This window comes from Caloenas nicobarica, chromosome 12 (genome assembly GCF_036013445.1).
Source record: "Caloenas nicobarica isolate bCalNic1 chromosome 12, bCalNic1.hap1, whole genome shotgun sequence".
Taxonomy (NCBI): Eukaryota; Metazoa; Chordata; class Aves; order Columbiformes; family Columbidae; genus Caloenas; species Caloenas nicobarica.
In genome coordinates, this window is record NC_088256.1 from 16,000,322 (window position 1) to 16,028,224 (window position 27,903).

The 27,903-nt window shown below is 50.1% G+C and overlaps 1 protein-coding gene across 1 annotated transcript; it reads left to right on the forward strand.

Moving 5' to 3' along the window:
- The first annotated feature begins 1,063 nt into the window (after positions 1-1,063).
- On the forward strand, positions 1,064-27,770 carry SLC9A6 (solute carrier family 9 member A6). The gene is made up of 16 exons (XM_065643345.1): positions 1,064-1,334; positions 8,311-8,510; positions 8,878-8,955; positions 9,608-9,684; positions 10,588-10,700; positions 13,042-13,147; positions 17,073-17,214; positions 17,423-17,528; positions 17,748-17,836; positions 18,054-18,167; positions 19,806-19,917; positions 20,514-20,667; positions 21,273-21,303; positions 22,542-22,621; positions 23,265-23,370; positions 24,386-27,770. The coding sequence occupies exons 1-16, from the start codon at positions 1,079-1,081 to the stop codon at positions 24,659-24,661; spliced, it is 2,040 nt and encodes a 679-aa protein (XP_065499417.1). The 5' UTR covers positions 1,064-1,078; the 3' UTR covers positions 24,662-27,770.
- The last annotated feature ends 133 nt before the right edge of the window (positions 27,771-27,903 follow it).

Below are 27,903 nucleotides of genomic sequence, written 5' to 3' on the forward strand. Positions count from 1 at the left end.
CCCGTGCAAAGAAAAATGGTGTCGAGAGATCCACAGCGTCTGCAGGGACAGACACCCCAACCTCTGGCCAAGCAAGGCGTGGGGCAAAGCAAGGAAAATCCCCGACTGTTTTGCAGGGCCAAACCTCCCTCCATTCACCTCCCTGCATCCTGAGGCTTCCATGTCCCCAAGGCACAAAGATGAAGGGCGCAGAAGCAATTCTTGAGGGTGTTTTCTGTAAATCAAGCTGATCGCTGTGGCATTTATTGCAGCCTTCACCCCACCAGCTGCACAAAACCACCCTATTTCTTGGTAAACAGGGTGGGAGGTTTATTCTGATCCCAATTCAGGGCTGACTGCAGCTCCCGGCCCCAGCCGCACACCTTGGCACGGTGTGAAGGCACCATCTCCCTCCAGGTTTGCCCCGGCTCTGGGGAGCAGCGTGGGCAGGTGCTGTCCCCACGCGCAGGGCCGTGTCCCCCCAGCAGCCTGGGCGGGCTGCAGCACAGCCCCCCGAGCACCCCACGCACAACCCCCGGCAGCCCCAGCCACTCCCGTGCGCCGCTGTGCAGAGCCATGGCCTGTGCAAAACTTCTTCCTTGCAGCAAGTCTGCTTGGGGAATTTCTGTTCCTCTTGCAAACCTCCCTGCATTCTGGAAACCTTTTCCCTTAGAACCCACTTTTGCAATCTGCTTTTTCCCTTGCAACCCCTTTCCCAGCACTCCTGCAAGCCTTCCCTTGCAGCCCTCTGTCCCTTACATCCCCGCGACCTTTGCAACTCGCACCTCCCTTCACAACCAGCCGACCTTTCCTCTTGCAAACCTTCCTCTACTCGCTTGCAACACGTTCGCGAGATTCCGCCTCACCTCCACCCCAACCCGCCCCCCTCCGGCTCTTCGCCTTCAGTGGTTTAAAAAATGAAGTAAACGCCCTTTTTCCCCGCGGCGGGGCTCCCCGCAGCCCGGCAGCGCCGCGCTCCCGCCCCAGCGCCGTCCCTATCCGGGCTCCCGGCAGCGCTGTCCCCGCCCCGCAGCGCCTGCGCCCAGCGCCGCTTCCTGGTGGTGGCGCCGGGGCCGGGGCCGGGGCCGGTGCCGGGGCGATGGCGGGGCCGGTGCTGGCGGCGGCGGCGGGGCTGTGGGCGCGGGGGGCGGCGGGCGGGGAGGTGTTGGCGGCGCGTCCCGGGGCGCTGGAGGAGGAGATCGTGTCGGAGAAGGCGGCGGAGGAAAGCCACCGGCAGGACAGCCTCAACCTGCTCGTCTTCATCCTGCTGCTCACCCTCACCATCCTCACCATCTGGCTCTTCAAGCACCGCCGCGCCCGCTTCCTCCACGAAACCGGCCTGGCCATGATCTACGGTGAGGGGCGCGGGGACCCCCACGCACCCCCCTGCCCCGTCACCCACCCGCCCCTGTCCGTGGGACACCCGTGTGGGGAGGGATGAGCCTTGCCCTGAGCACTGGGAGCCCCGTCCAAACCGGTCCCGGGGCTGCGCTGGGCCGGCTGGAGCGCCTGGGTTGGTGCCCAGCCACCCGCTGCCATGGCACCACCAGCCGGGACCAGCAGCCCCATCGCTCCCTTCTTCCGTCCCTGGTGGCCCCGTGGTCAGGGGCTGCGGCAGGGCTTGTTCTGTGGGTGTCCCCGTGGGTGTGCGGATGGGGGGGACACACCGTGCCCCCTCCCAAAGGCTCCTCTCTCGCTGGCACAGCCGGGCTGCACGCCCTGTCCTGGCTTGCTCTGTGCCGAGCGTTATCAGAGTGTTGCTGGAGGGAAGGTTGGTTGCTCTCCAAACCTGAGATATCAAGGGCTCTTGAGGACAGTGTCACTCCAAAATCGCCAGCCGTGAGGAGCTGGTTGGGTTTTCCCAGGCTGGTTTTCACCCAGCACGAGTGAGGCTGGCGGGGTCGGGGGCTACCGTGTGCCAAGCGAGCTCGAAACCATGCCACCGAGCACCGGCAAGTCCTCCCCTGCTCCAGGGCTGGGACTGGGGACACTGGTCTGCGTAGACAGGCTTTGTGCTGGTCAGGACCCTTATGTCCCACACACTGAGGCCAGAGGTTGTGTCTCCACCCCATGTTTAGAGCACCTGAATTTCCATAAGCTGTCTGAGAAGAGTGGAGAGGCCATATGGGGAGATGCTCCCACCCTTTGCCATGCTCAGGGGCCCGGGGGACCAACAGCCATATGTCCCGCTGCTCGGGGACCTCAGGGACAAGCTCCTACTTTTGGGGTTCCTCCTCCTGCTGTGACAGGACCTCTTGGTGAGATGCCCCATATGTGTTACGACAAGAAGTGGAGTGAGACTGTTGGGTCAGGGGAACAGGTCCCTAGCTGGTTGGATTTTAACGGTGGCCTGTGATTTAGTGAGGTGACATGGAACATGAAGTGGCCTGAACTATAGTATGGAGGTGCCATACGTGGCTCTGCCCGGGTTATCTAGTATGACTTGGAGTTCAACCAAAGTAGGACTGGGAGTTCTGCTCAGGGAGTGATTAACGCAGCCGTGGATCTTTATCTAGAAAAGACTTGTTGAGTTTGGGATTAAAGTGTCTTCTGCTGTGGGTAGTGTCTCTTCTCTGTGCTGTCCTTGCTCGTGCTGGTTGTGGGTGATGTGTGACCAAGCGACGCGGCCGAGTCCCCCACCCAGCAGAAAGCTTTGCTCTGAAGGGTCTGGCTTGAGCCATTCACTCCCGTTGGCTTTCGTGATCCTAAGTTTCAGTTAATTGGAAGTGTCCTTCCAAATGAAGGGGTGGAGACACCCGCGTCAGCCCAGAGGCACAAAAATACTGCTCTGCCTTTTCGGATTCCTGCAAGCCACGGGGAGGTGCAGGCGTTGCTGGGTTGCTGGCCTGGCAGGGGTGCTCACCTCCCCGGGACGGGAGCTGTGCTGTGGGAGCACATGCTTCCAGCACGGGAGGTTGTCCTTCTCCTGCCCTGGAGCTCGCCAGCACGTGGACTTGCTATTCCTTTCGTGCTTTCCAACTTGCTCTCAACCTTGTTCTTCTTCTCCTGGAGTTTTCTTCGTCTTGGTGCTCCATTCTCCCTGACCCACCTGAGTGCTCCCCTTGTTCTCAGAGGATGACCCGGGTCGTTTTTCACCTCCTGCCAATCTGTGAACTGCATCTTTTCTGTCTGCTCTTTTGCTCGTAGGGAGTTGTTGGCGAAATCCATAACATCACCCGTCTGGTCGTGCAGAAAATCAGAGTTTTTCCCGCTGTTGAGGTGTTCGGCATTTGCTTCTCAGGTTGTGGGAGCTGCCGTAGGAAAAGGGATGTGTAGTTTCCCAAGGAGTGGTGAGATGCTGTTGTTTTACAGCGACAAAAGCTGCAGGGAGCAAAGCAGGTACCACTTCTACTTGGCTCTTGCCAGACCCCTGCGATGCTTTCAGCCCTGGGGAAGTCTGCTGAAAATGTGGAAGGGCTGTGGCAGGCAGGCTGCAAAACAAACCCTGAAATCTGGGCAAGAGAAGCAATTCGTAAAAGCTTGTCTTTTTCTAATTTAAAAAACCCCAACAACTAAGTCAGATAAATCTTTTGCATACATCTCTTCTTCCTGAAATACATCCGAGTTTCCTTGGTGTCTGTGTTTTTACTGTAAGTTATAAGCTCTTGCTCCGGGTGGATTTATATCTTACAAATCACACTGTCAGCTCAGAGTTGATGTTCAAGAGCGAGATGCGGGCTGGAGTCATTTCATGGTGTTTAGTAGCCCCTAAACTTAATTTCAATGTTTAAAATGAGGTTCCCGCACCCAAGGCATTCAACATATAGGACGATTAATTAAATAGTCTTGTTTCAGTTCTTCTCGAGGTCTGATGGTGGTTGTGGCAGGAGCTTCTCTAAAAGTTTAGTTTCCTTGTACTTGTTCCCCCTTGGCCCCTGGATTGCGTATGTGTAAATTGCTTGTTGTCAGGATGTCTTCACTTGCCTACTACATTTTTCTTTCCTTTTGGTGTCCAGATTAATGCTCGCCTGGGGATCCTGTGTGCTTCCATTGTTGTTAAGTGCTCGAATGGTAATATATTAGTCTTCATTTAAAACCTTACCTCGGAAATGTTCAACAGCACCTAAAAAAAAAAAAAGCCCATGGGCTTTTGTTCTTTTTAATGAAGTTGGGAGAAATGCAATGAGAATAATCTCTTGCACTTTGCATAAAATAGCTCAATTAATTTACTGGCTTTGCCTTTAGCTTCTCTACTCCTTGCAGCTTTTGGCTGGCAGCTCCCTTGGTGTCAGGTTCCTTCTGCTCTGCTCCCTCCCAGGGCTCAGTTTTGTAAAACTTTGGGCTGCCAAAGCATGTCGATACTGGCAGAGCTGCTCGTGGGTTGCTGCTAGGATGGCCCTTCGAGTGCCAAGAGAGTTTGAACCATTTCCTACGAGAGCTTCAGAACCAGGAGGACCTACATGGTCCTCTGGACTTGGTCCAGGTAGCCTGAGCCCAGGACTGGGTGTTGGTGTCTGAAAAAACTTGCTGTCCGAGTCGGGTTTGTCCCAGGTGCCTCCAGCGAGCATTGTGAGGTGAGGGGGGTTGATTTAGGGATCCAGTGTTGGGCAGGGGGGTCAGTGGGGGTGTCATCTCAATGTTGGCAGAGGAATTGGCTTTAAGCAGAGCAGCAGCACAGTTTGCCCGTCAGTGACTCCGATGGTGTCTCCGCGTCAGGGACATTGCTGGCAGGTTCTCGCTCGGTGCCCGGAGCTCTGTGTGCGGGTGTTTGTTTGCATGGGGGCATCTTTTCCAACCCTGGTCCATAGAGCTCTGGGAGCCTCCCAGGCAGCGTGTTACAGGGCAGGATAAAAGGGCTGATTTTTGAAGCCCCAAGCGCAGTGGCCTTGGCAGATATTGTAGGTTTATACGTCCTTTTTCCCTTATCTCATTCCTGACCAGAGTGGGAATTTGGCTGCAGCCGGAGTGTGGGGCCGGGAATAGCTGCCCGGGTAAGTGAGACAGCGAGGACGAGCCGGGGGGTTATCAGATGTAGCGCTGCTTTGGGACGGGGATTAAGAGCCGAGAGGTGGGTGAGTCAGGATCCCTTCTGAATTCGCAGCAGCGACGTCCGTCTGTCCCTCCTTCCTCCTGCAAAGCCGCCCACCTCAAAGCACCGAGCGTGGGCATCTAAAGGGCTCGCTGGGTGGGTTTCCAGCTGAGGAAAGCCAGGCAGCTCCTGCTGCTGGAGGTTTCTGACCCTCACATGAAACTCTAAAATAAACTTTTTTTTTTTTTTTTTTTAAATAGTTTTTAAAAGCCAGCTCAGGTCGCTCTGGAGGGCTGCAGAGCGCGGTGTACCTGGTGCTGCCTGCTCCGTAGAGTGGAGGAGCAGTTGTGAGGATGGATGAGCTCTCCAGTCTGGCTCACCTCCCTTCCATCTGAATTCTCACTGTAACTGTTTAAAGCTGCTTAATAGAATCATAGAATCATTTTGGTTGGAAAAGATCCTTAAGATCATTGATCCCAACCATAACCATGACCATGAGCCAGCACTGGGCCCTTGTGGCCAGGAAGGCCAATGGGACCTGGGGGGGATTAGAAGGGGGTGGTCAGTAGGTCAGAGAGGTTCTCCTGCCCCTCTACTCTGCCCTGGTGAGACCTCATCTGGAATATTGTGTCCAGTTCTGGGCCCCTCAGTTCCAGCAGGACAGGGAACTGCTGGAGACAGTCCAGCGCAGGGCAACGAAGATGTTGAAGGGAGTGGAGCATCTCCTGTGTGAGGAAAGGCTGAGGAGCTGGGGCTCTTTAGCCTGGAGAAGAGGAGACTGAGGGGTGACCTCATTAATGGTTATAAATATATAAAGGCTGAGTGTCACGAGGATGGAGCCAGGCTCTTCTCAGTGACAACCAACGGTAAGGCAAGGGGTAATGGGTTCAAGCTGGAACACAAGAGGTTCCACTTAAATTTGAGAAGAAACTTCTTCTCAGTCAGGGTGACAGAGCCTGGAACAGGCTGCCCAGGGGGGTTGTGGAGTCTCCTTCTCTGCAGACATTCCAACCCGCCTGGACACCGTCCTGTGTAACCTCATCTGGGTGTTCCTGCTCCGGCGGGGGGATTGCACTGGATGAGCTTTTGAGGTCCCTTCCAATCCCTGACATTCTGTGATTAACCTAATTCTGGCACTAAACCATGGCCCTAAGAACCTCATCTGCATGTCATTTAAACCCCTCCAGGGATGGTGACTCCACCACTGCCCTGGGCAGATGGAAATGACTCTCTGAAGCTCGTTGTATCCCAGTGAAGAGTTTCGTTTGTCTCCTGTGGTACCTCAGGGGTCATCATCTTTGGGGTGAAAGGGGGCCTGGGTGTTTTGTCCCCGTGCTGCGGTGCCATGCATCCCCCACCACATGCTCACGTAAGGACGTGCTGTGGCATCTCAGTGTTCTTGACATCCTTGTCTTCGTTTCCATACTTTTATTTCCAGAGCACTGGAAGATCACAGGAGCTAGGAGGCTAGCAGAAAAGTGAGCCAAAGGATTTGTGTGTCCTCTGTTAGCCATGCTGGTGTGAAAGCAGCTCTCAGATGCTCTGCACAGTGTGGCATTCCCTGAAGCACCTTGCTGGAGCTGAGCGTGCCTGGTTGTGCACCGAGAGACCTTTTCTGTTGCTGTCAGGGCAATTCTGCATCAGTGGTGCAGTGCAGGATAAAGCCCCAAGAAGACAGTGAGCCCAGTTGACTGTGCAGGGCTTAAAACCATCAGTAGCTCTGTGAGAGCAGCTCAGCTGCGCTGCAGAAGTGCTGCATTTGACCAGGGGCTGGGTTTTGGGTGCTGCTCAGGGATCTGTCAGGCTGGTCCCTGAGATGGGACATCAGTGTCACTGGTGTGATGAGTTAGCAGCGGTGAGTCTCTGCAGCCGACTCTTCTGCCTCTGCTCATGGCCTGGATGCGTGCTTGGGTGGCCCTGCTCTGCATGGCATCCCCTGGGATGGGAGGTGGGGGCTTTTCTTCAGAACGAGCAAATCTCATCCTGGAAAACAGCTGTCAAAGGAAGAGAAGGCAAAAAGCGGGCAGCAGATCGGGAGCTCGCTGCAGGAGATGCTGGATGTGCTGGGACCCCGCCGTGTCCTGCCCAGGCTCTGCTGCCATGAGATGGCAGCGGAGGAGGAGTTTGGTGTTCCCTTCGGTCAGGGTTGTGCCCTGCCTGTAGGAAAGCTCAGAGCAAGATCTTAATTAAGGCAACAGCAAAGAAGTGGTAGCGTCCTGGGAGACAAACGGAGAAGCCTTCCAAGTGTTGCGGTCTCTGTTTTAGTTCCCACGTGTCTGAAAGCTTTTCATGAATGTGTGGTTCAGAGATGGGTTTAAGATCCCAGATTTCTGTGGCGGCTCAGCGCTGCCTTAATCAAGGAGTTTCCAAACCCTTTTGTGCTGAAGGCTACGTGGAAAGCTGTTTTGTGGGACACCCCTCCTCCCCAGCCTGCAGATGTCGAAAAGCTCTGCCCAGAGAGTGCTTGGCACACCCTGCGGGTGAGCAGGAGCTGGAGGAGCCTGCACCGTGTGAATGCCGCTAATTTGGGTGCAAGACCTCGGAACGCAGCTCGTCAGCTGTGTTGCAAACGAAAAGTGGCGTATAAACTGCTGACTTGCAAATTAACCCCACGATACTCCCGTGCAGGAGCGGAGCCGGAGGCAGCGTTGGCTGCCCGGGGCTGCCCTGGGGCTGCTGCTCCTGGTGCAGAGCTGGAGCTTGCAGGGGGTGAGGGGCAGACCCGGGTGGTCGGCCTGCATTGGGAAACTTCCACGTTTTTTATAAAATGAGGGTCGCTGCTATGCGCTGACAAGGTTCCCAGGTGTGGGAGAAGGCTGTATGGTGCTGCAGCATCTTAGGAAGAATGCTTGCTGTCCTCAGAATGTTGGTGACGGTTGCTTGGTACCTTTTTTGATCCCCTATGAAAACGAAGGGTTTAATGTATTTCTGTAGTGGCAAAACGTGATGCCATCAGGTTTCCAGGTGTAACTTACATAGTTCAGGCATGTGAGCAGCGCCTTGCCCAGGTCCGCAGCTGTGTGCCAGCAATGCCAGTGTGCTCACCATCAGAAAACCAGTGTGCCCTTGATGTCAGCCGTTTGCTGCACTAGGGTGAGGGTCTGACTGATGGCTGAGTAATTAAAACCTTCAGGACAAGTCCATGCCTGGTGGTAGAAAGTCAGCATGAGCACAGAGCGTTTCCATGGCTCACGAGAGGATGAGGATGTTTTAATATTGCGTGGGCAATTATTTGGATGGTGGTTGTGCTCAGCAGCTGAGCAGAGGGTCAGGATGCTGGAGTGCCTGATGCCACATCCGTGCTCAAGGAGATTGTCCCGGGAGTTTGCTGTGGCTCATCTCACCGATGTGTCTCTCCCCAGGGGTCCTGGTTGGTGTGGTCCTGCGCTACGGCATCCACGTCCCCAGCGACGTCAACAACGTGACGATGAGCTGCCAAGTGCAGACCAGCCCTGCCACGTTGCTGGTGAACGTCAGCGGGAAGTACTACGAGTACACCCTGAAGGGGGAAATCAGCGCCCAGGAGCTCAATAACGTCCAGGATAATGAGATGCTGAGAAAGGTAAGGGGGTTGGTGACTAGAGAGGCAAGTGATGCTCCCCGCTCCTGCCATGGGGACGGGTCCTGTATCTGCTGCATTATGTGATTTTAATTTTTAACTTTGGTCAGATTGTAATCAGTTATAAATTACAAGCTGAACACAACATAATGGAACTCTAGTTTCAGCTGAACTTCATTTGAACTGCGTAGACTCTGGGCTGTGTCTCCAAAAGATCCCAGGCACATCCCATTGTTCACCCGACAGCATTTCATCTGGCCAGGGTACAGGGTTTCCTCCATATATTTTATATAACATTCTTCTTTGTGTTTTGTCTTGCAAGGTCTTAACAAACCATTTTACTATTGTATTTTTTTTTTCTTCTTAACAGGTGACTTTTGATCCTGAAGTATTTTTCAACATTTTGCTTCCTCCAATTATATTTTATGCAGGCTACAGCTTGAAAAGGGTACGTGCCTTTACAGCACCTACGATTTTAGTTCCTCTGCCTGCAGAGCATTTTTAATACTTGACAGTGCTTTAATGCTTGCTCAGCAGGCCAGGGCGGCGGAGCTGGATACACTTTTCCCCAGTACATGTGGGATTGTAGGAAACAGGGCTGAGAGTGTCCCAGTCCATCTGGTCCATCCCCCTGCCCCAGGAAGGGTCAGAGACTTCAACCATTTCCAGCATGGGTTTGCACAGGGGTTTTTGGGGTCAGCTGGGCCATTCCGGGCATCATTACTTTCCAAACACATGGGAGGGTGGGAAGTTTTTAGAAAGCTGCAGCTCTCTGAAATGCTGATTTCAAAGGAGAGGGAAATGATCCTGTTTAGCTTGTGGGAGAAGGAAGGAGGAATGCTGCTGGGTTAGGACATCGGTTCCCAGGACCTTGTTAAATACACGGGTACAAGAAAATTATATATTCATGTTTATTAATGCTGCATGAACATCAGTTTACACCGTTGTGGTGGGCACTGTTCAGCCATGCATGTCCAGCTTGTGGTGTCTGAGCTAAGGTCCAATTCATGACGGACACTCTGTGGGTGCTTGTGCGGGCTTGAAAGAAATTGTTAGCAAAATATAATTCAGCATGGTTTTTTTTAATCTCCTCTTCCTAGAGGCACTTCTTCAGAAACTTGGGATCCATCCTAGCATACGCCTTTCTCGGCACTGCGATTTCCTGCCTGGTGATCGGGTGAGTAGCTGGAGCCCGCCTGGTTCTTCTGTGGGGATTTAAGCCGTGCTGGGAGGCAGCGCTCTGAGCCCGGAGCTTCAGCTGCTAATCCCAGCCCTGAAAGATCACACGGGCTCTCTGCACCTCTGCTTGGCAGCAGCAAATAATACCATTTACTGTCCAAACTTTCGCTGGGTGGACGGGGCGATTGCTGTCTAATTGCATAGTGCTTTCTCAGCATCCCATACAGAATATTTATGTACGTGCCAAGGAAAGTTTCACACTTCTCTGAAAATTGTCTTGAAAAAACAGACAGTAGCTTGAAGTTATTAAAAGCACAGCTTGGACAAGCATGAGACACAGGAGGGGCAGGATCGTAAATGCATGTCCTGTCCTTACTTGCTGGAAGCAGGTGCCCAGCGAGCACAGATTATGTTTCAAATTATTTATCCCTCTGTGCAGAGGGAACGAGATGATTCCTGCTCTGAATAGCAGCATGCAGGCTGGCGTAGGGTGTTTTCCACTGGAGAGTCCGGTGGATTCAAGCAAATTCAGCATCCGCATTATCTGTTCCTCGCTGAAAGTTTCAGCTGTTTCAAAGTCAGGCCAAGGTCATCCCACTGAAATGTGTTAATGTGAAACACTGCAAAGCCTGGCTGCTGCTTTTCTTTAGCTGTGTTATGCTCGTGGAGGAGTTTCGGTCCTGGTTCCTCACCAGCACCGTGTTTGTGGTCTGCTGTGGTGGGTGCTTTGGTGTGCGTGGTCCTGGGGTTCACCAGGCACAGCTCACACGGTGCAGTTCTTCCGTGTTCCTGCGTTTGGGTAACTTTAGGGGTTAATCTGGCAAATTCAGGGGAATCGAGCCCAATGGAATGTCGTTTTAATGCACTGCAGAGATGAGTAATTGCCTCTTCTAATCACCAGCTCTGTCGTGTATGGCTGTGTGGCGCTGATGAAAGTCACTGGGCAGCTCGGGGGAGACTTCTACTTCACTGACTGCCTCCTGTTTGGTGCCATTGTATCGGCTACTGACCCAGGTATGTTCGATGGTTATTTTTTTCCCCTCATTTTACCTACATTTTGATCTGGTTTGGGTTGTGGTGAAAGGGTGAAGAAGGTCTGAACCCCCTGCAAGTTTCCGCCTGAATTTTGGAGTTTAATTTATTTGTGACATCCTTAGAGGTGAAGTTTGTCTCCATGCCTTTTTATTTCCTTCCAGTTACATGTGATACACCTTCCAAACCTCTGCTTTCCTGAATCCTTGTTTGCAGTTTTTCTAGGCAGTTTCTCTCTCAACTTGGCTGGGTTTGGGGACAGGTTCACTGTGTCTGCCATCCTGTGCCAACAGCTGATGCAGAACAAGATGTGTAATGTGGGGTTCAGCTGATAGTTTTAGTTAGTTTAGCGATTTCCTTCAGCTTCCATTTGGGTCGGATTTTGAAAGGTACTAATCTAATTTAAAGTTGATCTTACTGAGCAGTACTGAGGACAGTCGTGACATCTTGGTCTACTGATGCACTTTATAAATCAAAACTATTGAAAACATGCCCTGTCCAATGGAATTTTACTTAATTCACGATTGCTTTTACACGGTAGCTTTTTATTTGCATGTTCCAACTTCTAAAAACAAAGGACCTCAAAAAGACCTCTCTTTCCTCCTGCCCTTGCTGAACAGGGCTTAAATTTCTTCTTTTGCAGCCTGGCTACTATTTGAGACCAGTGTGGTGGGGCTGCGGGGTGGCAGCATCGCCCACCTCCCGATGTTACGGGAGCTTTGGAGGATCTTTTTAAATGCAGATATTGGTCAGTTTTGCTTGGAAGGGAGAGATTGCACACCTGGATAAGCCAAGTCTTCTGCCCTTTTCGAACAAGTGCCAGGGGCTGTCGTTTCCAGATGAACTAGGACTTTCACCTGTTCATCTTAACAATGAGTGATTTCTGTTTTTAAAGGCAAAATGAGGAGCATTGTATGTATATGCATATATGCAAGAATAACGCTGCAGAACATAACCTGCAGCATAACGTGGCAATAGCCACATCTGTCTGCCAGGTGGAGATGCAAGATGTGTGTTTCCCATGGATTTTTAATAATTTATTTTTTTATGTTTCCCTAAGATTTGCCAGGTAGTGGTGTGGTTATTACTGCTGACATTCTTACTAAAAAAACCCCAAAACTCTTTAAAAATAAGCTAAAATTATTTTGCAGCTTTTCCGAGCGTATCTTGGGTGGGTGTGTGTTCAGGCCACAGGTTCCTTTAGTGAGGAGTTGTTCCCATGTGGCTGTGAGGTCGAGCATCCTCCCTGTAACTTGCTGGGGTGTCCACATCGAGAAGGGGAACATATTTGCAAAGCGGGGAGCACCTCCGAGATGTGCTGACGGTGTGGTAGATCTGGTGGCAGGTGGACAGAGGCCAGGCAGGGACCGTAGATGGAAGTGATGCTTAAAAACGCTGCGGATGAGCCGTTGGCATCGCGCCCCTTCTTCAGGCTTTGAAATAGGAACAAGAAGATTTCACAGGAGAAAACGGAGCATTTCCCTGTGCGTAAATGGATTAAACCCCCGTCAGTGTGTACAGATGAGTCCCTGAATGCTGTTTTACATGACTTGCAGAGTTTATTGGAATAAGCTCAGCCCTCCGCAGCAGCCTGAGCTGTGCATGATGCACCATGTGTTACATCTTGCTTGCTTTAGATGTTGTGATGTTTTTGCAAGGCTGATACACAAAACCTGCTGCATTTTTATTATTAATGTCTTCTTGGAGCCACTGGATCGCAGAAGGGCTTGAGGGTACTCTGATCTCTGCCACGTGGCCGTAAATCACAAGAATCCCCCAGCTGGAGGTGAGCCGGTGCCTGGCTTTCTCCAGTTAGGTCTGAAACATTAACACATCTGTGCTGGCATTTCCAGTGTGTCAACCTGTGTTGAATCCAAGTGTTTCTCTCAGAGTATCAGGGATGGAAGGAAAAGACAGCTGTTGTCTTGGACAAGGCTGCATCCTCCTGGCCTTCTGCAGGTGGAGGAAGGCTCTCCCCAATGCTCCAAGCTAACAGCATCCCAAAAGCTCGTGTCAGCGTGGTACTTGTGGTCCAGCCCCTGAGCTCAGACCCTCAGGAAGCTCAGAGCAGAGTTTGCTCATGATTCAATAGAGCTAAAGCCCAGGATGGGTTTTTGGAAAAGGAGGCAAATGATAAAGTAAATCCAAATCTCAAAAGGCAGAAGGAAGAGTGCCAAAGGGATCACAGGGGGCGGCTGACACCATCACAGCAGAGTGGCACTGACATGCGGGAAGGCAGCTTTCTAAAAAGGGGCATTTTGTCTTTGATTACACCAAAATAACAGCACCTTTTTGAATGTCTCTCTATTTTTCTATTTGTCAGTGACTGTTCTTGCCATATTCCATGAACTCCAGGTTGATGTTGAGCTGTATGCCCTTCTCTTTGGCGAAAGCGTCCTCAATGATGCCGTTGCCATAGTGCTGTCTTCGTAAGTGTGTTCTGTTTTTATTTTTAACTGTTGTATATGTTACATGTCAGGTGTTGGGGGGCACCACCTGGCCTTTCTTCTGTAAAATAGGAGCATTGATGTTTGCAAGTGCAGATTTATATATTAAGTGTCCCGAAAAGCTGTAGTGACCTTCTGATGCATCTCCTCATTGCAAACCACAGCCTGGGATTGTGGGTTGTCCTTACAGCTTTCTCCTGCATGATGGATAGTTTTGTTTTGCTTTTATGGCCAGCTCACCCAGCCAGAAGGAGGTTTTTTATGTCCCTCTGAAATGGGAAAAGCACCATGTCTGCTTTTCAGCCACAGGATTCCACTGAAATCCCTTGCTGATGGCTTTGCTCTTACCTGCCTTCCCATCCACAAATGGCTGCTTTTGTTTAGGTGGAAATAGTTGGTAAAGCAGCTGTTTCCTTTCTCTCCACACTTTCTGTGCATCAAGAACATGGTATTTCTTACAGCTCGAGTTAATACCCTGGATTGAACACATGGGAAACTTGCTGGCTTTCCAAAGAATCTTTTATATTCTTAAATATTTTATGTCCTCTGCATCTAGGACGTACTTTATCTGCGTTTTCACTGTGTTGTCATCACGGGAATTCGTTTGGCAATATATAATATCTGCAATGGTGACAGGTTAACATATAGCTAAGACTCATGCAGAAAATATTTCTGGAAGACTTGTCACTCCGGCGTGCTGGTTGCGTGGGTTTTACTAAGGTGGAGGCAGCAAGTAACATATTGTGAGCTGTGTATCTACCCGCATGAGTTGTATTTACCAAACTGAATGTTTCTGTTGAGGTTTCTGGAACTGTTTGTGTTGCTCGCTCTGGCTTTTATGCTGGATTTGTCACTGCTGGCGCGAGAACAAATGCTGCACATCCAGGTCGGGTTTAAGAAATGATCCAGAGTGAGGAAGGGATGGGATGGGATCTTCCAGCCTGTGCTGGGAGGTTCCGGGTGGGAGTGGGTGGGTTCAGCGTCAGAGTAATGAAATTTGTGATGGATCTCCTCACACGTGGGTGACTGCACCATTCACGGTGATTTGCCTCTTGCGCTGTTTCAGTACCAGCTTTGTAGCTCTGATTTCCTGCCTTCCTCTTTTCTCAGGCTGAGTTCTATCCATTCCCCTGCCCTGAAATAGGATAATTTGCACCAAAACAGCAGCCCCGAGCTGCAGGCAGCAGTTATTTTGCCACAAGGCTTTTGTGCATGCCAGCCCGGCAGCATGCTGACTTCCCAAGGGCTTCTCCGCAGTTAACCCGAACCAGTTTTAAAGCTTGTCGTGGTCTTTGTCCTCACGGTCACTGTCAGCGGCATCAGGCAGCCCCGGTCGGCACAGCGGGTATCGCTCAGTGCAGGTGTCTCAAGGGCAACCTCAAGTCACCCGGACACAAGACATCTTGGGTGCAAGGAGGAGGTGAAGGCCTCGTGCTCCAGGGACGAGAGCTCCTCCAGGAGCAGCCCAGAACTCCTACTTATGGTTCCTCTTTTTAAATTTAGTTTGGTGTTTGCTGCTTACACAGTGGGGGAACTGTGTGGGGATGGATCTGCTCCCGCAGTCAGAAGACCTGCTCCCTGGTGTAGGAGGTGCAGATGGGTTGGAAGATGGAGAATCGGGGGTTTCTGGGCAGATGGGCTGTGTTGATGGAGGAGCTGGTGGTGGGTCCCACCTCATCCCGGAGGTGAAGAGGGGCTCCAGCCGCAGCCGGCTGAGCGCGCGGGTTTGGCGGTTGCCCTGAGAAGAACCATCAGCTCCTTGCACGTGGCGAGGGCGAGCGCTGCGGGCACCGTCCCCGCGCCAGGGGAGGATGAGGAGCTGGGACTCCTCTGTGCTTCCTGCTGGGAGCTGGGTGCCCCGAGGCTCCTCTCCTCCCTGCTTTCAGTCACAGAATCATAGAATCATTTTGGTTGGAAGAGACCCTCAAGATCATCAAGTCCAACTGTTAACCTAATACTGGCCCTAAACCATGTCCCTAGGAACCTCATCTACGCATCTTTTAAACCCCTCCAGGGACGGTGATTCCACCACTGCCCTGGGCAGCCTGTTCCAATGCCTGACAGCCCTTTCTGGAAAGAAATTTTTCCCAATATCCAACCTAAACTTCCCCTGGTGCAACTCGAGGCCGTTTCCTCTCGTCCTATTGCTTGTTACTTGGGAGCAGAGACCACCCCCCTCCATGCTCCAAGCTCCTTTCAGGCAGTTGCAGACAGCGATCAGGTCTCCCCTCAGCCTCCTTGAGGCTCCCCGAGTCCCGCACAAGCGTCCATCCCCGTGCTTGGGGCGCAGGTTTGTGCCATTCTGCTCCTGCCTCGTGCTGGCCTGGCTGGGCTCGGGGCAGGGAGCTGGTTGTAGGATGAAGGGGAATTGAACCCAGAACCGAAACCGGCGGTGGACAGCGAGGTGCCGGGGCTGCGGTTTGGGAACGTTTACCCTAGCAGAACCTGTACTTGCTTCTTCTGAAGGGAGGTTTCACGGGGGCTAAAGGCCCTGGGGAGCCCCGTGGGCAGGGAGAGGGAAATAAACCACACAAAGGGCAGCTGGTAATAATGTCTGATTAGTGATGCAAAAATCAAAACCGGAAGAAAAACTGTAAGAAGTTAAAACGTAAAACCAGCATCCAAACAGTCAGGTATAGAGGGGAAACAAAACCAGGATGGGTTTAAAATAAACCAAACCTCCAAACCCCAGAATAAGAACACATCGGGGAATGGGAAGTAGAGGATGGGACTGACGAAAGAAATTAAACCACAGGTAGAAATTTGCAGCTTGCAGTGTAAAAGGTGATGCCGAAAGATGAAATGTATTAAAAACAGGGAAGTTTAGCAAGGGAAGTGACCCGTGATGTGTTGGAAAGGGGAGGACTGTCACTCATGTTGCAGAAGAATGTTGGTGTGTAGTTAGGGGAGGAAGCTGTGGGATTTGTGCACGAGGCAGAACCTTTCCATTCCAGCATAACTCAGGAGGTTAAACAGCAACTGTTTGAAGTTCACATCCAAGAGTTTTATCAGAGGGACTGCTAACTAGGAAGTTAATGTTTTCGGTAAGTTTACACGGAGGAAAGCTAATAAGGAGTTTATATTAAAATGGGGTTTAGGAGGTAGATAGGGAACCCCTGTATCTCATGCTTTCTGAGTAAATCAGTGGAATGTCTGATGCAAGGCTTGGGAGTGAGGAGGGAGCAGATTCAGAGGTGGGATCAGTGTGGCAAAATGATTTACCATCTCATCCCAAAGATCTGCTAGAGTTTGATGGACAAAGATAAGCAAAGATAACAGCATTGTTGTTGTGAGCTGGCACCGTGCCATTTGACTTGCTACCCTGTGGTATGTCACTTCAGAACTCATGGCAGTGCACATTCAACGTGGTGCACATTAAATGTGGTAAAAAGGCATCACTTACAGTTCTCCAGGGGATATTTCACGGCAGCTGCCTCTGTGGAGTCCACGGAGAAATGTAGGCTGCCCACTCGAACGCTCTGTGGTCCCAGAGTGCCCAACTGTATAGAGAGCTGATGCCAAACCCCCAGAATACCATCACAAAAGCTGAACTGTCACCTAGCACATGCATTTGCAGGAGATAATGCAGGAGAGGGCTTTTGGTCTGATGCTCTAATGTCCAGAAGGAGCAGATGCAGAGCTGTGCCGAGGAGAGGGGGCTGAGCTGCAGAAAGCCGGTCAGGGGCGAAGGGGACCCCAAACTCCCCAGGACAGGACAGACGCGCTGCTGCTGTGACCACGGGGAGGGTTGCAGTGTGACACTTGGGTTTTGTCTCCCTGATTTCTCAGGCTCGGTGTTTGCAGCCATCGTAGTGCTTTGCAAAGCTCACGTAGCACCGTGGAGATGCCTCTCCCTCCAGACTAAGCATTGTTTTTTTCATGTCTGTGCTTTTCCTCCCTCTTTCAGGTCAATTGTTGCGTACCAGCCAGCGGGTGACAATAGCCACACGTTTGATGTCACAGCGATGTTCAAGTCTATTGGGATCTTCCTGGGGATATTCAGTGGATCTTTTGCAATGGGAGCAGCTACTGGAGTTGTGACAGCTTTAATATCCTTTTTGTTGATTTTTTCCAAGTGCTTCTTTTTTTGTCTGCACCCAGACCTAGTGTTTCATGATTTTTTTAGCCTAAATTAATGAAAGTCAATGTGATAGCCTTTTTAAGGGCAAGCTATGTAGTGTTGCTGCGACACACAACTGGATTTGATATCCTCTTAGCCTACAGCTTCTCTCCAAACTGTCCTTAACCATCTGCAACGTCACCAAGTTCACCAAACTTCGGGAGTTCCCATTGCTGGAGACCGGCTTGTTCTTCCTGATGTCCTGGAGCACGTTCCTGCTGGCCGAGGCGTGTGGCTTTACAGGCAAGCTCCAGCACAGCCCAGTGTCCGGGATGGAAACCGGCAGGGGTGATGAGCCGGTTGAGTTTTCCTTCTCCCAGTATCGATTGCAGCTGGGGCTTTCCCTCTGCTTTCTGAATTTTAATTATTCTGGGGTTATCGCATTAAGTCTTCTACAGTATTGAGGTGCAGCTCAACTCCCTTTTCATGCCCAGGAGTCTAACGTGATGCTCTGCTCCCCAGGTGTGGTGGCCGTGCTCTTCTGCGGGATCACGCAGGCCCATTATACCTACAACAACTTATCTACAGAGTCCCAACACAGAACTAAGCAGGTGAGAACTCCTCAGCCTCCTTCAGCCTCTCTGAATTTCAAATTCAATATTTTTTCCTTCCCTCTAGCCGGAATTAGGTGCATCTGTCTTTCTACAGATGGATTTTACTAGGGTTGCTTCTGCAGAAGTATTTATTGTGTGATGGATAGGCTAACATGTTTTTCTTCTTAAACCTCTGTTATGTCTAACTCACTTTTAATTTGTTTTTCTCTTTCAGTTATTTGAGCTTCTGAATTTCTTGGCAGAAAACTTCATCTTCTCCTACATGGGACTTGCACTGTTCACCTTCCAGAACCACGTCTTTAACCCAACCTTTGTGGTGGGGGCTTTCGTATCCTTTGGAGCCCATTTTATAAAACAAGACAAGAAAGGGAGAGGTGCCTCTTTCCTAAGTTATGTTTTTCATTCAAATGTGTGGGGCTTTTTCCAGTCAGTCTAGCTTTATTTTTAAATGGAGATTTCTCCCATGTGGTGATGCCTTTGCTAGTTATTTCAGGAAGATGGAGATTCTCTTCTCAGCTTTTCTGTTTGGTGGTTGATGGGGTTTTTTTGTTTTGTTTTTCCTGCCTTGTCTCCTTTTGTGGACACTTGAAATAGCTGCTGCAGGGACTTGGTGTTCGATGCGAACATGGTGTTGAAGCACCTGGCTTCGTCACATGCCAGCGTGGCACCTGGAGTGGCTTTGCAAACGGGAACTACCTGGTACAGCTGTTTATTTCCTCTTTTCTCTGCTATTCCATTTGGTTGACCCTGAAAAAAAGCTTTTTTTTGGTCAAATAGCACAGTTAAAGCTACAGTAGATGCCTCTGAATGATGTCACGAGAAAGGATTTCCCCTTCCGCAGGCTGATGCTAACGGAAACAAGCTATCGGCCCTGGTGTGTCTCAGAAAAACAAAGATTTTTAAGATATTTTTTTCATATCACAGGGAAACCAGTTCATATGTGCAGAATTTTTTTCACCCTGTGCACTGAAGCAGGTTTATATGGTTAAATAAAACACCGTTATCTTTGTCATTGCTGGCACATGGGTTTGCCCCAGGGTCTGCTGAATTCCTCCAATGACCTTTTGCAGGGTTGCAGTGGGGTAAAGGGAGTGAAGAGCAAGGAAATGCCATTTGGGTCATTTAGATTGAAATTTTGGGATGTGCCTCTTTGGTAGGAACTTGGTAACTCGCTGATGAAATAGCTCATTCATGAGAGAGTTCATGAAATACGTCTCTTATGCAAATTCGTGGTGTTCAGGAAAGAACATAAAAGCTGGAAGCATTTTCCATATTATTCAAGGCTGCGCTGCATACTGGCTCCAAGATTATTTTTGCCATCTGGGTGCTGACATTAAAAGACACAGCTTCAAAGATAAAAGCAATATGAAGGGGCTGGTGATTCTTGTATCTCGCAGGCTATGAAAACAGGAGTATTTAATTTTTTTTTTTTCCTTCTCAACTGGCACCACTTTCATTTTGCTGAATAATCTCTGGGAACGGGACTTGGCTCAGAGCTTCAAATTCAGCTGTGAAGTGTGGTGTGCCGGGGAATATCAGAGTGGTTGTGGTAGCTGTGATAACTTGAGCTTTGCAGAGGGCAAATCATTCTTGGGGTGGAAAATGAGCCTGGCAAGGGAGAGCATACAGTGGGAAATAGTGTTTTTTCTCTCCTCTCACTTGTCTAACCTGCCCTCTCATCATTTCTCTTGTTTATTTGCGCTTGCCTCTCTGTGATATTCCCGAATCATAGTACGTGCTTTGCTTCAGTGAGACATTAGTGTGCTCTTCCTGTGCTGCTGTAGCACTCAGAGCTGGGTTGTTGTTATTATTATTATCATCATCAACATCATCTCACCCGTAGGACTGGTGTTTCTGAGGCTCCCCAACATTTCCGTCAGGCAGTAGAAATTTACTCTGTGTGTGCAGAGGTGGGATGTGAGGAGAGACATAGGAAGAGCAATTTCCTTAACGTCTGCAAATACAGCTTGCTATCTTTCTAGGAAGAGCTGCCAATATTTACCCACTGTCATTTTTACTGAATTTGGGAAGAAGAAATAAGATCGGAACAAATTTACAGCATATGATGATGTTTGCTGGTATGTTATCGCATCCTTGCTTCCGACCATGTGGTCCATCTGCACTTCCTCACCCCTGAGCACCTGGAAATATTCCTTATTCAACTCTAAAACTTCTTTCGGGCAATGTCTGGAGAAGGGGCTGGGCAGGAAAGCGATCCCTTGGGCTCGCCTGTGTGTGTGCCCCAGGTCTGAGACGTAGCAGTGAGCTCCTCCTGCCCTGCGCTTGGGTGCATGCCATGGGGCTGGAGGAGGGTTTGCCTTTCTGGGCTGGGAAAGAGCATTGATAATTTCAGCTTTCACCGCATATGCTTATGCTTAAATAATCACTGTTAAAGCCCCGTGGTCTCCACCGGTGGTGGCTGTCAAATAAACCTTGTTCAAGGCCAGGCTGGACGGGGCTCTGAGCGACCTGATCTGGGTGAAGATGTCCCTGCCCATGGCAGGGGTTGGACTAGATGAGCTTTGAAGGTCCCTTCCAGCCCAAAATATTCTATGATTCTGTGCCCCATCAGAGGGACAGGACCGCATGTGGGGCAGTGTGATGTCCATCCTGGGTGGGGGCAGCTACCTGTGCCGGGGGGTAACGCAGCATCTCCGCCGTCCCTTCCCCGCAGGGCTGCGAGGAGCCATGGCGTTTGCCTTGGCCATCCGTGACACGGCCACCTACGCCCGGCAGATGATGTTCAGCACGACGCTCCTCATCGTCTTCTTTACAGTGTGGGTTTTCGGCGGAGGCACCACGGCCATGCTGTCCTGCCTGAATATCCGGTGAGCGCGGCACATGTGGGCACAGCACGTCCTCTCCCTTGTTCTGCTCTTACGATAAGGTGCTCGGTTTTAAGAGACGAGAGGAGATCATGTGCTTCTCCTCCAGACTGCAGCACCTTTGGTGAAGGGTTTAGAGGGGAAGCCGTATGAGGAGCTGCTAAAGTCACTCAGTTTGTTCAGTCTGGAGAAGAGGACACTGAAGGGAGACCTCATCGTGTCTACAGCTTCCTCACAAGGGGAACGGAAGGGGCAGGAGCTCATCTGTTCTCTCTGGTGACCAATGATAGAATCCGAGGGAATGGCAGGAAGATGTGCCAGGGGAGGTTTAGGTTGGACATTAGGAAAAGGTTCTTCACCCAAAGGGTGCTGGACACTGGAACAGGCTCCCCAGGGAGGTGTCACGGCCCCAAGCCTGACAGTGTTCAAGAAGAGACTGGACAACACCCTCAGAAACACGGTGTGAACTGTGGGGTGTCCTGTGCAGGGACAGGAGTTGGACTCGATGATCCTTGTGGGTCCCTTCCAATTCAGGACATTCGGTGATTCTATGACCTACCCACCTGGCATTGCTTGTGCTAACCCTGTGCTTGTTTTCTCCTCTGCAGAGTTGGTGTGGACGCAGATCAGGAGAATGTGGTGAGTTCAGCAGCCTCTGCAGAGGAATTTGCATTTGTCTGTGCCGAGGTTACATCGAGACCCTGTGAATGCCCCTCTGTGCTCTGCTCCCTTCCAGCCGTAGGAGGGTTTTTAGCTCCTCTGGTGAATGAGTTTGCACTCAGTGGGAGTTGTGGCTTTTCTGTGCCCTCTGTGGCAGTCATGAGGCTTGCTTTTATTCAGTTTGAAAGAAGGGCATAGAAGTAATGCTGGACTGTTTAGTCAGTCCACATTACTGCTGCGATAGAGTCCATCTCTCCCTTGCTGGATCTGAAATAAATATCAAAATGTGCATGACATGGAGACTTTCTGCCTCTTCCCAGCATCCAGGGAAGTACAGAAATGCTATTTACTGGCCTATTTTGTGTAGCATCTTCCTTCCCGCTTTTACTCGTTGGTACTGTCGACCTTTCTTTTGCCCCCCAGTTTCCTTTGGGTTGTTATGTGACAGCCCAGGAACCACTGACTGTGCTGAGATAAATGCTGGAGCCCCGTGGCGCTGGGGGTTTTCCTGCCCGGGAGCTCCGAGCTGTCTCGCTTGTGTGTCTGCCTCGGTTGTGCTGTTGCTGCGGCTTGAATTGATTTCAGGATGGGTTCCGCACCTTGGAGGTTCATTTTATTCAGAACTATTTTCTGGGATATTCACCTTCTGAAGAGAAAGTGTCAAAGGCTAAAGGCTGCCCAGAGCCATAAATCTGAAAGCCAAATTTCTGTGAAATATGTAATTGTATTCATAGTTCCCTCCAAACCAAACAGTTTTATGTTTTTTCTCTGACAAAAAGGAAGCGAGGAGTCCCCTAACACGTGATTATTTGCACACAAAAATCTCAGGCGAGACTTGATGGAGGTTGGACCTGTCAGCCACTATTAAATGTGGTGTCTAGATGCAGCCACTGGCTCTGAGGCACTTTAAACCTTGGGGCCAGAAACTGGAAGGCTGTAGCAGAAAAATGGTCACCCTGTGCTTTGGTACCACCTCCCTAAGGCTGTCATACGCTGCTAAATGCAGAGTGTGGTGCTGGCAGCACCTTCACCCTGTCATGGCGTGAATGTCCTTATACTCAGTGCAACCCAAAGGTTTCTTCTGAAGAGGCTGTGGGAAGGTTTCTCTCTTCTTACGTCCCCATGGGGATAACCAGGTGCCCCAATGGGCACTCATGGTCCTGAGGAAGGTCTCGGCACGTTGTCCTGCTGCTGTTTAACATTTTGCTCTCCCGCAGGGTGTCCCAGAGAGCGAGAGGAGGAGTACGAAGGCAGAAAGCGCCTGGCTCTTCCGCATGTGGTACAACTTCGATCACAAGTATCCTTGGCTGGTGGTCAGATCGTGCCGGGCCAAATCCCGCCTGCCCGAGCAGCTCCATTTCCTCAGACCGTGGCTTGCTCCCTGCTTAGCAGAGGAGCCAGTGTTTGCTTTCCCATCACACTGCTGGTTTTTGATTTTCACCTCCTTGTGGCTGTGGCTGTCAGAAATGGCCATTTCCACCCACTGTTAGCTGGGCATACAGCGGCAGCTGAGTTCAAAGCTGGGCTCTCCAAGGCTGGAAGCCTGGGGGGTCCTCGATCCCGGTGGCAGGTGGGCAGAAAGGGCAGAGCATCTTCTCATTTGTAGCCCACTTGCTGGACCTGTGCCCCTCCTGCCTTGCAAATACTTTGCCGTGAATCAGTGGTGGAGCAGTTTGCCAGGAGAGGCGCAGGGTGACGGGACGGGTGATGCTGCTGAGTTTTTTCTTAGCTGGACCAAGTCCTGCTCCACTCATGTCCCGCTGTGTTTGGTTGAATTAAAATTGCTCATCCCTGTAATATTTTGTGCTTCTAGGGACTTGAGTTTCTATCCTTCCCTTGACTTCCTTGAGACACGAAGTCCCTCGCCGCTGCCTCTGCATCCCACCCCTCGACTTACTGACATGGCCCTGTTCCTCTTTCTTCCTTAACCCTCTCCGTAGCTATCTGAAACCTCTGCTGACGCACAGTGGTCCTCCTCTGACCACCACGCTCCCGGGGTGCTGTGGGCCCATTGCCCGCTGCCTGACGAGCCCGCAGGCGTACGAAGTGAGTCCATTGGTGTCTTTTCTGTCACAGTGTTGCTGGAGTTTGACCTGTTTACATTTCTGCGTAGCTTTTGGATGCTGCTCTGCAGCATTGAGCTGGGAGCCTGTGGGGAGATCAGATAGTGGGGCTGATGGGTGAGCTAATTCCCGTGACCGTTTTGGTTTTCCAGCTGACTGTTTGGTCATGAAGGGATTTGTGCTGTATTCAAGGTGGTTCCTCAGTGAGTGGCTCAATGAAGCTGTCATGTTTTCATTCCCCAGGCCCTGCGGGGAGGACACCATTTCCCTGTCCCGTGCTTCTTTGCAGCCTTGCAGCTGAACCATTTCTGCAGCCCCTTCAGCTGCATTCATTGCAGCCAAAAAGGATGTCAGCATCGGTTGGATTTGATGATCTTGAGGGTCTCTTCCAACCAAAACGATTCTGTGGTTCTATAGGAAACGGCCTCAAGTTGTGCCAGGGGAGATTTAGATTGGATGTTAGGAAAAAATTCTTCATGGAAAGGGTTGTCGGGAGTTGGAACAGGCTGCCCAGGGAAGTGGCTGAGTCACCATCCCTGGAGATGTTTAAAAGACGCATGGATGTGGTTCTTAGGGATATGGTTTAGTGCAGAGTTAGGTTATGTTTGGCCTTGATGACCTTGAGGGTCTCTTCCAACCAAAATGATTCTCAGCATTAAGTTCCCTGCACAAAACAAAGATGGCTCTGGTGGGTCAGCAATGCGATTCCTATGGTCGTGGGTGTTTTGGTCCTGTTAAAGCTACTCAAAATTGTGTTCCCCACGTATCTGGTTGTGGCATCACAAAGAAGAGCTGAAAGAGCCTTTTCAGGCAGAGGAGTTAGTGCATCGCACGAGTCTCCTGGGCTCGGAGGTGTGTGTGGCACACGTGGTTATGGTCATGGTGCAGGAGAGTCTGCGATACTGTGCTGCGATCTGTTTGTTCACCGCCACTGTGTGATTGCAAACATAGCTATTCAGACAGAGTTAAACAACATTTTCCTCCTGTTTGTTGCCCAGAATCAAGAGCAGCTGAAGGATGATGACTCTGACCTAATTCTGAACGATGGGGACATCAGTCTAACCTACGGGGATTCCACCGTCAACACCGACTCGGTGGCATCCAGCGGCACGTCGCGGCGGTTCGTGGGAAACAGCTCTGAAGATGCGCTCGATCGGGAGCTGGCTTTTGGGGACCATGAACTCGTAATCCGGGGAACGCGTCTGGTCCTTCCCATGGACGATTCGGAGCCGCCGTCAAATGTCCTGGATAACGCAAGACATGGTCCAGCATAAGGTTGCTCAGTTTAATTGACAGTAATATTTGCATATATGATCAAGAAATATGTACTACCTAAAGTCTAATGCATGTCTCAAAAATGTCTAAGCTGTATAAATATTATTTATATGGTGTCGGAAGAATATAAATATTCTCTGCCAAGCACTTGTAAAGAACAAGCTGCAAATTTAAGTTAAAAACTGTGTTGACTGCACTGTGTAGGTTGGAACTGTTTTAGCGTAAAAGTCTTTTGCACACAGTGAGCTTCTTTAATGTGTGATTTGACAATGGGTTTAGTTCCCAGTGGCGTAAGTAAAGGAGCTGCCTCTCTGTTCATCTTTTGAACCTGGGAGAGGAGGGTAGGGAGGTGCTGGCAAGCGGTGGAAGTCGCTTTCTAGTCAGATGAGGATTGTTGGTTTTTTTTCTTTTTTCTTTTTTTTTTTTTTTTTTTTGTCTTTGATGTCTGGATAGTCACGTTTGAAACATCAGTGAAAAATCTGCCCTCAGACCCTCTTGCCAGGCAGCGGCCGGTGATAAAACTTGTTTGCTTTGTGGTAACCTGAGCTGGGATCTGGAGATTTTCCACTTTTTAGTGACCCTCTGCCCAAGCCCAGCTTTAGCGGGGTAACGGCAGGTGCCGGCCAGAGCCGATGGCAGGGACTGCGTGTCTGGCTGCTTGGATGGGAGCAGGAGCGATGGTTTGTGTCTGTAGTCACGTTTAGAAGGAAGCGATCCCACAGAAGCTACACCAGGCGTGCACAGATTTTTAGGGCTGAGTCCATCTTTCGGTTGTGGCCCAAGCAGCTTTCTAGACCCAGCCGTCAGATCCTCAATGGGCGACTAAGTTTCACGTCTGGGAAGTGACCGTGTCTTTGTGCGAGCGAATCTCTTCTCCTGCAGTCGCAGACGCGGCTGAGATGTGCAGAGCTCCCGCAGTCGCAGGTGGGGCCGCGGAGCCCGGCCGACCTGGAGCACAAGCTTTATGGTGACAGACTGACACGGTACCTGCCGACCTCTGCGGAGGTGTTGGCACCCGATGGTACTGAAGGGGAGTTGTCCGTCCGTCCTCCTGTATAGTCAAAAACCATTGCACTTTGTTTAATAACTCCTTAGCATGCTGTGTGTCTGTAATCCCCACCCCATCTCTCTCATGTCTTTTACCATTTAATGAGAAACGTTTGTGAGTTGATTTTTTTGGTTTTTTAAATTTTTATTTTTCTTTTCCAAGGAAGAGCACAGAACAACTTGCCATTTCACACTAGTGTTAAAGGATTTACTCTGTAGTTGTGGGAATGGCTCAAGATGCAGTGAAGTTGTTAACCCTGACATCCTTCTTTTTCTCCTGAAAAGGGGGAATCACAGAAATTTACTGTATGTAGTTTTATTGTCTATTTTAGCTGCAGTTTTGCTGTACAAACCTTTCAGGGTTACCGGTGCACTACAGGCCCATTCTGGAGTTAACCCTCTCCAGAGGGCTTAAACAGGAGTGTTTAAAAAGAGAATATATGAAAAAGAGCCAGGTGAGTCGGAGCACTTACAGCTCCCATTAGCTTTCCTTGGAACAAACTGCATCTCTCAGGATCCGAACTTGAGACCTCAGAGCAGTTTCCCCACAGCTGTTTTGCTCAGCACCACCTGACAGCTGGAGGAGACAGAAATACTGAATTTTTGCGTGTATATGTATAGTTGAGAAAATAAATTTAAACTTTTTTTTTCTTTTTTCATTTTCTCAGGTCTAAGTAACATTGCCTTAAATTTACGGATGTGAAACAAATTATTTTGGCAGTTTATCCCCAAGAAAATGCTTTCTGAACAAAATGTGGAAGTGTTGCCATAGGACTCCCCTAGAAGGGGGTAACACTCTGTTTATATTTACATAGGGCATCTTCCTTGCACCGGTAAATGGCAGTCTCGCTGTTAACGTAGCTGTTGGATTAGCGCTAGCCTCTTTGTTTCCTGCTATGCAGGAATTCCATTAAGTGTGCATTTTATATGATGTCTGTAACTTAACTTCATGTGTTTAAAAAAAAAAAAAAATAGGTACCTGTCAATTTTAGGTTTACTGCATCACTTCTACACCCTGTTTTTTGTTTGTTTTGCCTTTTTGAAGATAATAAGATGATAAATAACTGCCTCTTGTTTTTTCCTGTATAACCGGACTATGAATTCAATTTACAATGCTCACGTTGGTGCGGTCGGAGGTGCAGAATGGTTCTGCGCCCCTCGAGAGCCCCCGGTCCCATCAGCCGGCCCCGTGCACCGGTGCAGCGCAAGGGCAGCACAGGGCAAATTCCTGTGAGGTAGCCGAAGCGAAACACTGTACCGTAGCCTCGGTAGCGTTCCTCTCTTTCTCTGACCCTTCAACGTCAATAATAATTTATCCGCTCTCTTTAGGCTTGCCAACAGATAACCGTCAGCCTCGGCTTTTGACACCAGTGACAGTTCGGTTAGTACATTAAAGAGAAAAAAAAAAAGTTAACAAATGATGATTTTATGGGTTACCTGTGAACTCTTAAGATCCATACATAATATAACCAGGAATGCTTTCAATAGTCTTGGTGAATGAATGAATCTAAGCTGAAATTCAGGAGTGATTTAATAAATGACTCTGATTCATCCTCAGCTGATAATTCTCTTTGTCCTGCTGCAGCAGAGAATACATGAGTGCCTGTTATCCAGACGCAGAGCCCTGATGGCTTGTGTGCACATGAAGTTAAGGGTACCTGGGAGAATCAGGCCCCAAGACCTTTTGCCAAATAGATATGACAGCCCCGAGGAGGCAGTTTAAAACTCCCACAAAGATTTAGAGAAGGTGCCCTTCTTCTGTAAATTGAATTTTCGTGGGTTTTGCACATGAAAAAGCATTGCAGGTGAGGTTATGATTTTTACTAGTACTGTCAATTTGTGTGGTAATGGCATTAACTCCGTAGTTGTGGTGTTCGTGCAGCTGATCTGTGATAGCCGATGATCACTATTGGACCTTCTGTTTACACTGACTAAATCCTTTACTGTTGCGTTGTACTGTGAAAGAAGGATTATGGGCCTATAAAAGATTTTTTTTTTTTTTTCTGAAATTGTGTGTACCGTTTCATTGATTCACACGGAAATAAATCTGTAGCAAAGTGACGATGTGCCACTTGACCTTCTCAGACCAGTTTTGTTCACGGCCTTTGGCCAACAGGTGCAGGTGCTGAACCCCGAGGGCTGGGGGGCAGCCAGGCTGGGGGACACACTCCTGCCCGTGTCCCCGCTCTTGAGA

Excerpts from the sequence above, each read along its gene's own strand:
- SLC9A6 (XM_065643345.1), top strand. The coding sequence starts at position 1,079 with ATGGCGGGGCCGGTGCTGGCGGCGGCGGCGGGGCTGTGGGCGCGGGGG. Across the intron at positions 8,511-8,877 it reads ATAATGAGATGCTGAGAAAG|GTGACTTTTGATCCTGAAGT; the intron begins GTAAGGGGGTTG and ends TCTTCTTAACAG. Across the intron at positions 23,371-24,385 it reads CGAGCCCGCAGGCGTACGAA|AATCAAGAGCAGCTGAAGGA; the intron begins GTGAGTCCATTG and ends TTTGTTGCCCAG.